This window comes from Triturus cristatus, chromosome 6, assembly GCF_964204655.1.
Source record: "Triturus cristatus chromosome 6, aTriCri1.1, whole genome shotgun sequence".
In the NCBI taxonomy this organism is placed as follows: domain Eukaryota; kingdom Metazoa; phylum Chordata; class Amphibia; order Caudata; family Salamandridae; genus Triturus; species Triturus cristatus.
Genome location: NC_140589.1, coordinates 1704289065 through 1704303070, shown reverse-complemented (window position 1 = coordinate 1704303070; position 14006 = coordinate 1704289065). Strand labels below are relative to the sequence as shown.

The window sequence follows — 14006 nt, the reverse complement described above, 5'->3', positions numbered from 1 at the left end:
TTGTGTGAAATCATGGCGACACGCAAGAATCAATGGCTTCCTTTGATCTGGCATCCCTCCGCGCCTTCTTGGGCACCATGTAGCAGGCAGAAATTCACAAATTACATATTCACCATCTGCATTGTTGATGGTGCAGTGTTTTAAATAAAGCAATTCTGCCTCGTAGGTTCATTGATGTAGTTTTTTTTTTTAAAGATGGTAAACTGGATGCCTTTAGAAGGTTTTTTGAGAGACATGTTCATCCTTTCATAGAATTAGCAACAACTAGTCTTCTTTGATAAGGCGGAGTGCAACATCATCATGTCTTACCACCAGTCCCACGAGCGGACCCTCAAGCTAACGGTGAATTCCACAATGTCAGGATTTCCACTAACACACAGCCACAAATAAGGGATTCTATTCATGACCTTCTGTCAGTAATACAAGTCATTTTAAAGTCTTGCATTCAAATTGCCCCATCCCGTGTGTGAAGTGGGACAGAAGCCGTGCACCTCTCTACTCTCTTTCCTCATGACCACTGAACACTCATTATGTGAGAAACTGCCTGCTTGTTTCTAGAGGCAACCCTTGATTTCAAAGATCTCTTCCAATTGGGGCCCGCACATGTCTAGATCAGCGCTGTAGTCAATGGGCAGTCCAGCAAAGATGGACCGCACGCCTCTTGATGTTATGTGGCTCAGAAACCTCCTCAAGACATAAGGAGCCTACAAACACTTTCCGATAGCCAATATCTTTAATCTCCCAAAATAACTATTCTTCCCACTATTTCTTTCTTTCCACTCGTGTCATTGCTACCATGCAAGCATTTCTTCATCTGACCAGGATATATTAAACTTACAATTTCAATTGTTTCATGTTTCAAAGCTCCACTTGCGAGATTTGTCAACATTCATACCAAAAACACATTTCCACTATGTTAAGAAAATACTCGCTGACAAACCAGTAGAGCAATTTTATTGGTTTTATAAAAAAATAAAGAGTCTGGCCTCCATGAAACAGCACCATTTTTGCATTGTGCACTGTCTATCTTGATGAAATACATAGTGGTGCCTAATAAGGCATCATTTATGTGAAATAAATATAGGCTCCATACGAGAGAACGCAATATCTCTAATTGCAATTTGCTGTACTTCTTAATAAACACGGATAAATACACACTTCTGTGTGAGACATACTAGCAGCATCAAACAAGGCCAATCACAAGTTCCACACTGCGCTTTATTTGTAATCAATCCACATGGGATGAGGAATGTTCCAAGGCGCTCCTGTAAAAAAGCCGCTCCAGAGTAGCATAATGCATACAATTTCAATCATGACAATAAGTTGCTACCGAGTGCCTACATTTTTAGCAGGTAGTAACAGGCAGACCAGATTGCTAAAGAATATTAAATTGAATGATAACTTTGGTACTCAAGCTGATATATTTCAGGAAAAATGAACTCTCACTGTTTCGCAAATTCGTTTTCCAAACTGCCAAAATAAGTCTACACAAAATCATGACATAAAAACAAAGTAGACAAAAACAAATTAGATAGATGGAAATTCGAGGTCACACAATGATTTGTTGTTTATTTATTTCATTATTTTTGTATAGCACGGTCTTGACCCTCATCATAGGTATCCAAATGCTTTGTAAGTTGGCAAAATATCTTTTTTTCCTATGGAGTCACATATATAGTTAGATACAAATAAGACTGCCTGTAATACACGGTCTTCTAACAGTCCAGCCAAGCGTGTAATTGGGCTTGTCTGTGCCGACTGGAGAGTTCACGCGTCAGAGTTAACTTAGTTACTAGCTGACCGGTTGATGTTGCTTGAGTCTTGCCGTGAACATTGTGAAGGAGGCTGTGTATACTTGCTGAGAGCAAGTTCCCATTTTTGGGGAGTTTTCTTAAGAAGTAAAACACATCATCATGGTGGAGCTTTTCACCAACTTGGGGGAGTCAAGGCATAGAGCTGCTTCCCCTCATAGTGCTCTTCTTTGAGTTTGTTCTGCAGATATTTTGGGGTGCCCATATGTAGAGCACGGAAAGTGATGCACAGTGGTCCTAAATGTGTTTTGCAGACTGGTTCCCAGAAGAGTAGGTCTTGCTTACATTTCTTAACATGGTCTTCAAATTAGTTTTTAAAAATAAAATTAGAAAGACAGTGATACCTTCTAAAATGCAATTTTTTTTTGCATTTTATAAAGTGTTTCTTCTGCTCAAAAACTAGGGTCTGCATAACAACCCATCCAATTTTGAGAGGAAACTGTAGACAAATTCCTGTGAGCCGCGAAGGCAGCATTGGACACAAAATTGTGGTTCCAAACCCAGGCACCAAATCCTTCTTTTTCAGAAGATAATGCAGCTCAACGATTTTTTAGAAACTTTGTACACAGAGGGGTGTTGTAAGACATGCCAATAAGTCCAAAAGCAGATGCTAGGAACTTATGGAGGTCTTGCTGGCAGAGCCACAAGGCCGAGAGTTATTACTGTTAGTGGTCAGCGTTTGCCACCTCTACATATTTGATACTTATGAGGGATTGGAAGGGCTTTTCTAGATGACCTCAAAGTGCAGGGGGTCCTTGATTCCATGAAACAGTTTTGCAGATGGTCTTAGTGAACAAATGTAGCTATTCTGTAGTGTGAAGGAAGGGACTGTTGTGCCCTGCTTCACCCTAATTTGGCAGGATGCTAAACATATATTAGTAGGCTTAAAATTTCACAGGAGGTATCATCTGAGCCATTTTAAGGAAAGTGCCAGGTGTCTCCGCAGCTGTGTCAGACAAGAATCTGAGATCTGGTGCTGCTATAGAACACTGATAGATCATAAATGTATTTATTTATTTAATTTCTAAAGGGCATTAGACCAAAAGACATCAAAGCACTAAAACACACCCAATTTGAAATTGATAAATTGACAGTCATTTGATCCTGTGTGCAGAGACAACATGAGTGCGCTCAGTTTGGACTATGGTTACAATAAATAAATAAATAAAACAAATGTAAAAACTCTCATGTTTTTGGGACTGTCTTAAACATCGCACTGGTTCTCTTGCCTTATTTCACCACATATAACACCTAAAAGCATAGACTTAGCTCAGTACATGAAGAACTCACCAGTTGCTGGTTCTTCTCACTTTTCCGTTCCCTCTATGATTCGATGATCCCCACATCTGTAGGAACTGTTCTGCTCAGTGTACAGTGTATGCTCTTCGGAATAGGAGTATTGTCTCAAAATATGTTTCTTAGAGCGTGTATGGAGAGCTAGAGTTGCGATTAGAACATCCCTGTTCTTGCTCCGAGCGTGTTCTACCTCCAATAGAGTGCATCAAAAATTTGCCATGAGCACTTCATTAAGGAAACAAAAAACATATATACTTCTTTGGAATAACACATCCTATGAAAATAATGGAAAAAAAGGTAAATGTACACATGTATATTTGATAAACAAAAAAGAGCCAAGCACAAACGTTCACATACTTCATTTAAATAATTAACCTCATTCAGGAGCGCGCACAAACCTTGAAAAGACTGGACACTGTGACGCGTTGAAATAAAGCGACCATATTTATAAGTAATTGAAAAAATAGTTTTACATATCTGGGTAAAATGGCAACATCCATGTTTTCCTTTGGTGTTTATTTTAGAAGGGTTATTTATTTACTTTCTTTACATGTCCTCCCTCGGTCCTTTTCTTTTTTCTCAGTCTCGTGCTCTCTCCCTCTCTCTTTCCCTCTCACTGTCTCCTCTGTCCCTCTCGCTCCCTCCTCAGCCTCAGCAGTTGCTCAGGGCAGCAGGAACCACCAGCCATCAGCAGGCAGCCAGTCAGCAGCAGGTGTCAACTACATAAAACAGGATTAACACTGCACCAGGGTGTACACCAAAAACAGAAGCGGCCCCCCTCTTCAAAGGCCACCGAGGCCCGACTCATTCCAGTGCTGTGCCCTCTTGTTTACCAAACAGTCTTCAATTCTCTATGTAAACAGATCCGTTCCGCCTCAAAGACGTCGGCTTAAGGACGTACAGCGTGGCCCTGCATTTGTTCTCGCGCACATGCCTGTCTTAGAATAAACCGGCCAGGCCTGAGAACACGAGTGAGGGCTGCAGAGGGATTGAACACATGCTCCTGGTTGTCCGGACTCTTGGAACCTTAACTCAGCAGTCACCCATGATATATTTTGGCTCTGAATGTTATTGACTGTTAACGCCCTATTTTTGTCACTTTTTTTAACTGATTATGTATAAACTTTGACCCAAATTCTGCCTAATGCATTTACTTGGGGGATGATCGCATCCCTTTCTTTGATGTCTCTCTGTCTCTCTTTTTTAAAAAACTGCTTAAGATTTTGATTTCTTTAGCCATCACTTGTAGAGTAACCTGAAATGTTATACTTGTATACCTTAGAAATGCTCTCACCGTCCACTTTTGTGGCAAAACATGCCGTGGTAGCACAGAATGAATCTTTTTTTTCTTAGTTTTCAGAGTGTCAGGATCAATTAATCCGGTCGGCTATAGAAAATTTTAGAGCAATTCGTCGGATCCCCTATTTAAATACGAGATGACTGCCAGAGAGTTGTCCTACTTATCTCATCAGTGGATAAAGTAAGACTTTTTTTATTTATATTTTTTGTGCAACAGTGATAATAAATACATCCCACTATACGACCTGTTAATTTCACAAATCATCACTAAAGTACTTTGAAAAATAAACGTGCATTTTTTTTTTCAAAATACTTACCATTTAGGTCTGAACTCTCCACTACATCCAGCTCAGTCGGATCTGTTTGTCATTCCGCTAGAAGTGTTCCACCCAGCCAATCCTGGGATGTGTTCTACCCAGTCAATCCTGGGATGTGTTCTACTCAGCCAATCCTTGATTGTGTTCTACTAAGACAATATATCAGCTCTCATCAGCCTTCCTCAACAATAATGAGGGTTGAAAAAACATACACCCCAAAGACCCAGATAATACTGCTCCCAGGACTAGGACCATTTGTGATAAGAGTTATCTTAGTATGTATTTTACTTAAAACCAAGAGTGAATGAGAAAATCATACTGTTGCATATACAAAATACGTCAAGGGCTAGTCTTTGATGTGTTTTTTTCCCCCAGTTCTTATCAGTGACCTTTCGTGACCTCAGCCAAGCGTAGTCTGGTTCAGTTTCTGTTAAATCAACCAGTAATCACTGTCTGGAAAAGAAAAGATGGTGTATATTGAAACTGCTGCCTTTCAGTTTAAATGCACCCGTAAGACTCCTCTATGGGTCTAACATTGGAACAGGGCCTACACTAGAGCACGTTTGTAGGAGCAGCAGAGACAGCCTAGCGCATACATGAATGGTAGACAGCATGTGAAAACATAGACTGCAAAATCAAACACCCAATAGACTAATAAAATCTCAACCTCAAATTCATATTGCATCAATTTTAGCCTGCATGTAATCCCACTCTCAAACACTTGCACTAAATATGTGAAAAGTGTGTATGGTCGCAGTTTGAAATATTTTTCGAAGGATATTTATTTGAGGTTGAGAAGTTGGCAGTTTATATTCCCAGACTGCGCTTTTGAAAGAACTATTTAGCGACAGTGTTGTAAAGGGAAATCCTTGTGATCGTCCTATGTTCACTTGAACATTAATACAGTTAGATACGTTCTTCATTCCTTCAGATGTACCAATCGGTGATCCTCACACAAGGACGTGTGATATCATTCATCAGAGATATTGTGTTTTGAATGTTTCACCCTCATATATTCTGATTCAAGTGCAGGGATTAATTCCAATCCGTGTGAAAACTCATTGGCACAGGATTTGGAATTATGAGATATGTTACAGTTAATACACCCTTGCAGTTTTCCTCTGATAAATTCTGTCATGTCAAACCTAATTTATCGGGGAAAAGGCCCATAAAAAAGCAAAACACACCGGTTTTGGTGTGTTAAATACAGATTCTACGTTATGCCTCATTTGCAAGTTACATTTCAGAGTAGGAGGTATTTACCAAATAGCGAGAATTACCTCACTCCAGGGTTATAGTATTTACTGTGTGGGGCAAATATCTCACATTTTCTGCCCAACTTGTAATGGGGCCACCGTGTTATAAGGCACATACCGCCATGAGTGGTGAGAAGTGGTGATAAGCATTTGAAGTGTAGTAAATTGCTTTTTGGATAGGACATTTTTATCACGTTATTAATAAACTTGTGGTCATTATAGTTTCAAAATTAATATTCAATGGACACAATACTCATAAATAAATGGTTGTAACAACAGAGCGTTGCCAATTTTTGACCACATTCTATGCTTTACCATTTCTTGGTCTAAGTCCTAATGCATTAAGGCATGACAAGCGTTCCATATCGTAAACAATGTATAGTGATTAGAAATTCCTCAGTACATTTGGTAACCCAAATGAAACTCACAAGTTAAACTCTGTTTCAAGACCTTAAATATTTCCCTCTTGTTAGAAGCAATCATGAGGTCCATCCGCTAATATAAAACAAGCCCTACCCACATGTCACAATATTCCCTTCTTTGATGAACACAATTACACATTGTTAACAATAGATGTGTTTGCTCTAGAAAATGAAATCAATTAAATAATACATTTGTAATCATAAAAAGTTGTGAAGGGGTGGCAAGGGCTGGTGAAGACACAGACAGCAGTGTCCATTACCCATGCAGGGCGGGAGTTTTAGAAACAACAGCTGTGTGAGAGAAACTCATCGCTTGTATAAACACCCAGGTGTCCCCTGCACTATATTTACAGTGAGAGCGTTTGTGGATAAAAGACGCCTGCGCTTTCTTTGGGAGTCTGTAAAAAGGCTTTTCCGCGGCCTCAAGTAAATTGGTAAGAGTCAAGCAAGCAGCTGGCCGCTTATTTAACTAATTCTGCGGCATGTAAAGGCTTTTCTGCCTGCCTACTGCTTTCTGCTAGGCTGGTGAAATATACCTGGAAGGGAGAGGCGCTCGAGGCTGCGGCAGCCCGCGTCAGACAGGGCGGGCCGCCATCTGTGCCACCTGCTGCACGCCTGCGTCCATCTGGCAGCGGCGCGAGCTCGCTGCAGACTCCGGCGCGCGGCATTCCGCTTCACAAGCAGACACGGGCAATTATTTGGGTCGCAAAACAACAAAGAAAGGGGAGTGAGAAGACGAATGGGGAAAAGCGACAATTGTATGTGTAGGCATGTGAGCCTGCGTGTTTCTGTGTAATTTTTTGTGGTTTGTCCGCATTCCTGTGAGTGTATGGTCCTGCATGCATGTGTGCCAGCGTGTTTGTGTAATCTTTTGTGGTTTGCCTGCATTCCTGTGAGTGTATGGTGCTGCGTGCATGTATGTCAGAGTGTTTGTGTGAATGTTTGTGGTTTCCCTGCATCCCTGTGAGTGTGGTCCTGCATGCATGTGTGCCAGTGTGTTTGTGTGTAATGTTTTGTGGTTTGCCTGCACTCCTGTGATTGTATTGTCCTGCATGCATGTGTGCCAGTGTGTTTGTGTGTAATGTTTCTGGGGTTGGCCTGCATTCCTGTGAGTGTATGGTCCTACATGCATGTGTGCTAGTGTGTTTGTGTGCAATCTTTTGTGGTTTGCCTGCATTCCTGTGAGTGTATGGTCATGCATTCATGTGTGCTAGCTTGTTTGTGTGTAATGTTTTGTGGTTTGCCTGCATTCCTGTGAGTGTATGGTCATGCATTCATGTGTGCCAGTGTGTTTGTGTGTAGTGTTTTGGGGTTTGCCTGCATTCCTGGGAGTGTTTAGTCATGCATGTGTGCCAGTCTGTTTGTGTGTAATGTTTCGTGGTTTGCCTGCATTAATATGTGTCTAGTCATGCATGTGTACCAGCCTGTTTGTGTGTAATGTTTTGTGAGTTGCCTGTTTTTCTGTGCGTGTATGGTCATGTGCACAGGTGTGTGTGTGGCTGCGAGGACATAATGTGTAGGTACATATTTCTGTGTGTGTCTGTGTGTATTCAGTTACTCACTCGGGTGCAGTGGAATGCTTTAATGGTGATTCGGTGCTGCTTGCATATGGATTTCGATATATAAATTACTAGGTAGGCTATTATTGTATCCATTACGTATATAGAGAGTTTATCTAGAGTTACGCATTCTTTGGCTGGATTGCTTATCACAGATGGTTGAAGTTAACAAATGGAGAAAATGTTCGTCTGTAAACAGAGACAGTGTTGTTTATACTGGATACATAGAGCTTTACACTCAATGCAAATTCAACTCCACATAAATTAAATTCTAGACACATGAGTCATTACCTTTACCGTTTTGAATACTTCTCTGCTGTGCCTGTATTTATCTCTTTTGTCCCTTATATGCAGAATAGGCTCCACAACAACTCAAGGTCCTGAGTTTTCACTATCACTTGTACCCATTAAAAATATCCACATTGTATTTGAATGCACAATTCAGTTGAAGGCCTTTCTTACCAAGCACACCTCTGCTTTTAGCGACCAGCATTTCAGAAACTGTTCAGGAATTCAAATCAATAATGAAAATCCTGGTCGGTCGATAAAAAGAACATGAAATCCATCTTTTTATAGAGTTATATTCCCCCCTTTATGTAGATAAAATACCCTGGAAAAGTAGACAAAAGTATCTTTCAGTGCAATGCAATGTTTTTTCGTGAAAAAACAACAACTTAGGGTCACTGTTTTGATTCCCTCTCAGTTCCAAACACCTTAGTGCCTTCCTTGGCCAGGAGCATGTTCTAAGGGGAAACCCTGCAAGCGGCAGGTGAACACAGAGACTTTGTTAGCTTGTGTTTAGATATTTGACAGAAAGCATTACATTTTGAAATTCTAAGGAATGGCCTTCTTCTGAGGTTTTGGCATGACATTTTTCAGCAGCCTGCCCTAAGAGATGTGAGGAGCGGGTACTTTGAAATTAGACTATATCAACCCTATTGCATCTCATTCACATGCAGACCCCTTTTCTGTTTTTCATAAAGTCAGTCGCTATATTGATTTGATTATGGCATTAGCCTCGTCTTCACGAGAAAGCACCATGGCAATGAGATTATCCTCAAATCATAGGAAGTGACACCAAAAACCCTCTTCCCATTTTTTCATTTAAAAGGTGTCAGCTCTCGAGGAATAAAACTAGCAATGCCTAAAGTTCTCATACGAGCATCTCACCTCATGCCGCTGGAGAACCATCTGAAAGACGCCTGCGGAACCAGGCTTGCTTGAAAAGGAGTTCTTGAAGATGAGTTTAGATTCTGTGGCATGTTTTTGACAAACCACTATGCCAATGTACAGATCAACGTGCATTTCATACTTTCCTTACTTAGCATATCTGTAAAAAGTCATCATTAAAGTTTTGCTTTTTCAACAAATTTTAGTTAATTTTTTCTTCTTGTCCAATTCAGGGCTATTGAGCAAAGACTAAAAGCATCATTTAGAGTTTAGCAGAGTGGAAGCAAACACAAAGAGATGATGGACGGAGGGCTGAAACGTTTCAGGCACTCACCCCTTGGCCAGTCACAGATCTGGGTTGGATCCGTCATCATTCTTTAGCTCACTTCACCACCCCAGTTCAGACCCAGCCATCAGCAAATCAGTCTGACCCTGTTCCTCATGGGAACGGTCCAGCCCGAACTGCAAAGCCAGGTCTTTCCTGGACCGTAAACAAACATCCTGGGACCGGTTTCGAGGTAACGAGTGGAAGCGCCACCATAAACCAGCAGGGCTCCCATCCACCAATCTCTTGGTTCCTCCACCTCATTGAGCGGTGAGGGAAGCACTTGGGTTACTGCGGTGGTAGCTCAGCTGGCTCCTCCGGTGTTCACCTCCAACCTGATGGCCTACCACCACTAGCTTACGAGGTCAGAGTGACAGTTACTCCCCCCATTTCGCCTGCAGAAATGACAGTCGAAGCGCGCTGCTAAGGGCACGGTGAGCATCATTAGATTTCCCTGTCGATGACCGTCATGGGAGGTATAATGGTCCCGGGTTGGGACATCCACAATGAACCCCGGCACACAAAGAGAAATCTACTGGAGGATCAAGGCCATTGGGTTTTTGTGTTTCAAGAAGCAAACATCTGCTTTGGGAGGTGTTTTTCTATTTGAAAAACAAACCTTTGTTGATCTGGTGTTTGAAATATTGCACCTCTTGGCCAAATTCAAAGCCTTCAATCGAGCTGCTACACTGGTAACGCCACTGACTGCACAGAGATCCCCATTCAAGCTTTAAGGTCTGAATTTAGAGGGTGGTCTTCCCCAAAGGTGCGGAATGTATGGATTCCACCGACCTGGTTGGCCAGTGGGCCGCCTGCCGGGTCTAAATTACCTTGTTATTATTTACATGATGCACCGTTTGGAGGAAATCCCAAGTGCTTCAAAGTTTATGATAGTCGGGCAGGCAACATACAATTTAGAAGGTGATATATGTATAGATTCTGTAGGAATATACAAAAAGTGAATTAGAACTATAATTTGAAAAACATCAAGCGACTCATAAGAATGAATCTATTCCAAGTACTAAAACAGGTGTATTTCTGGAACACAGAAAAACTTGCCTTATATTGTGTCCTGAATTGTTTTTATGTGTTTAGGTATTAAATACCACTATAATGTGCCACTGGCATCACCATAGGCCTTACAAATGTACCACCTAATTGTGTACTGTGTTTTTTAGCTGAGGTTGTTACAGCAAATAGCACTAGTACAGAGTTATGTGGAAATTAGAAGCTATTGCAATGAAACTTGGAGCATATGGTGATACTGTCTGTAAAACAAATGGCGGTAATAGCCCAATGTTGAGTTTACATTTAAACCCAGAGCCCATGTTTAATGTGATTCACACAAGGGAGTGCAGCTTGAAAAATTGCAGCACTGTACTGCTTGAAGAACAGAAAAAAGCGGGAATCAGGATTTAGTAAGCGTTCCCTACAGATGGCATAATCGCAGGTTCTTGCTCTCAATCTGGCTGTTCTGCGTCACGCAGAGCTTTGCGCTGTGGCACAAAGGCACCCCTAAACTGTCTAGAATAGGCTTTGAACTGGAGGTCGACAGTCTCATATATATTCCCACTTGGAGACACAAACACACGGGCAGACATGTAAGATGTGTGCTTTAGGGTAAAGCACACCTTACCTGTAGGTATGTCAGGTGATCTACAACTTGTCCCTTGCTTGCTCCTGATTTTATTTGGCACTAGGATTTGGGGGAAAACAGAACACTCGATTGTAGTAAATCTGGCTTTGTATCAAAACTTGAGGTTTTTGCAGTGGCCCGGCCCAGTCACGCCCCTCCCCAGCCCCGCGCTTTCATTGGCAGAGTGAAGGTTTAAAGAGGATTGGGCTCAGTGTGATGAGCAACTTTGAGTGTATAATAGCTTTTGAACGTGAACGTTCATCCATCACTGCTCTTTGAAGTAAGTTGCAATGTTTTACAACACTTGGCATCTCTTAGTGTCACATTAACACTAGTGCAAACCCTTAGTAAATGTGCCCCCCAGTGTGATTTGTGTTTTATTAGGGTGAATATGATTGACAAGTGCATTAAAAGACTACCTATTCAAGCTCAATGCCCCTTGGTACAAGAACTTTGGTCTAAAATGTTGCCCACCCCTGATGCCAGTGAGTGGCGCAGTACCACAACTCTCAGAAAGCGCCTAGGTACCTCTCTGTTCATCCCTGTATGCCTGTATTTGAGTGTGGGGTGCAAAAGGCTATCAGCATTTGCTGTCCTCACTCAGAAAAAAAATCTGTTCCATCTCTTTCAGACAAGCTCCCTGGATGATGGGTTAAATCCACTGATTGAGCAGACTTCCCCTCTAGAGATGATATTTTATTTATATGATAAAATGCTTGGAAAGTGGTTAATTTGTCAAGGGAGCGTCTTGTTGCTATAAATTTGCTGAATATGTAATAAAATAGATTGCCATCATACAGATGGGAAAATCAAGATCTTTTAAATGAAATAACTGATGAGTTTTCCTAGATATCTCCTGCCGGTTAATTTTGACTCTGTTACATTTCTTTACATTGCCTTTCTCCTCAGGACAGTTTGGGAAGAAACCTGTGGGTGTCTCTGTGGGATGAATTTGACTGATACATTCATTAGTTTCCCGCACAGGCTGATTGACTGACTAGATATAACATCAATTTAAAAAAAAAATGTGGGTCACATGCCCTTTCTTGCTAGCAGTGAGGAGGCTTTTTTTAAATCCTCCAAGGGGTAGAGAGGCAGACAAGTTGTTTCAGTCAATAAAATGCGTTTGAACTATTACTCCCCCTTCCATTTACAGGCAGTTCTTTTCAAGGCACCATAACAATGTTAACTTGATTCTTATCTTTTAATTATTCCTTGGATCAGGCTATTCCTTGGAATAGACAATAGGCACGGAGAATGCTTTATTTCTACTCTATGCATGACAGTGGGAAGGTTATGTCTCCTATTCTGTCTCAATGCAGCGTCACTGTGTTAGCATAATACAGCGCCTGCGCGTTAACATCAGTGTAGCAGATCAACGGGCTTGGACGATCAGCCGGCACTAGGACATAATGAACGTAGGATTGATCAAGAGTCAACATAGCTAAAGCAATGCTGCCTTACAACAGTGCAGTGCTTTGTGAAGATTTCATCACCAAAGGATGGGTGCTTCCCAATGAGAGACGTTTCTCCATTTATATATTTATTTTTTTCATTATTTATTTAATTTACACAGAGCAGCATTTTCCGTTTTGGTCACGTTGGTGAAGATTTGCACCGCGGCGGTGTGGCACAAAGTGAATCATATGTTCAGGTAGTTGGAGTATCACTAATGCCAGTGCAGACTCTTTACCTGGTGTCAGGACTCAGGCTGTGGTTGAGATCTTATTGGTGGACCAGGGCTTCCATAGGCAGGAGGTGGGCATTATTTAGTTCCATCAGAATTTTCCTTATTGTTGTGACAAGGCAAGGCTCAAGCTTTCGGAAGTGGGCCCTGGGCCATTTGAGGATGGTTTGAGGTGTCTCTGAAGTTTGGCAGAAACCTGTCAGAAGAGCGAGATCTCATGTTTCCTCTTACGAGTAAGAAGGATGGAAGCGCACTCAGTCACAGTAAGTATAATCCAGGAGATGCAGGAGGGTGGGATACATGCCATGTTTGTAGGATAACTATCAACAAAGTAAGTAATTCAGATTAATCAAGTGTTATGAGTATATCCTATAAGGACATCCTCCTGTGCCTCTTAAGATATCCTGGAAATCTGACATGCATTCAGCCACCAGCACTGATGTTGAACACTCCTGGCCATGAGATTATGAGAAAAAACTATGCAATAGGCATATGCAGGACTAATGTAAGGATGTTCCTCATTGGATGGGTGGGAATTCATGGAACTACCACGCGGAAGGAGCACTAGGTGGCTAAATCATAGAAGCATAGAGTAGATTGAGTCCATCCATTAAGTGGGATCTGCGGGGCAACGGCAAGAAGTAACATTGGCACAATCGACTGGCATGCTAATCCTGGTCCGGTGTCATTTTCTAATTTCTGTGTATCAGTTTATTGCTTCGACATACTCTGTAATCACGCATACCAGGACTCAAAAACAGTGTTGCTGTAATGCATCAAGTCACTACACAATCACACCAGCCTGCGATATTAAAACAAATGTTAATGAACAGAATCGCGGTTCACTGCGAGGGGGTCTGGGCATGTCCCCTCAGCTGCAACATAAGAGTAGCCTTTCTATCAGGAGGGCACTTGCGTGCAGCTAGGTAAATCACATTACTGCATAAACAATGCTGTTCATTCCTGCCCATTTCACGAGCGCCTGTCCATTCGTCCACTTCAATGGCCCACTTATCATGCTTCCAGGTTTTTCTCGCTCAACTCTAAGAAATATGAAAGGAAAATTCCAATTTGTCCTGTCCTCCCATGACAGGCAGATGGAAGATGGTGGTCATTTGGATTAAAAACATATCCATCAGCCCCAGTGGGCAGGTTATTATATGTCTCCTTTCAATACATGAATTGCATCCACTGAGCGTTAGGAGGCGAGGAATGCCAGCATTTTATA

General features: G+C 41.7%; 1 protein-coding gene across 8 annotated transcripts in view; it reads left to right on the top strand.

Annotated features, from left to right (window-relative positions):
* ESRRG (estrogen related receptor gamma) overlaps window positions 1–14006 on the top strand; it is a 1085823-nt gene that overhangs the window by 868869 nt on the left and 202948 nt on the right. For 2 of the 8 annotated variants that reach the window (XM_085612927.1, XM_085612928.1), the window contains exon 2: window positions 4461–4587. The exons of the other annotated variants lie outside the window; for them this stretch is intronic. In XM_085612927.1, coding sequence (XP_085469053.1) covers window positions 4544–4587 — 44 coding nt within the window. In that variant the 5' untranslated portion in view covers window positions 4461–4543. The remainder of the gene's footprint in view (window positions 1–4460; window positions 4588–14006) is intronic. 8 annotated transcript variants of the gene reach the window in all.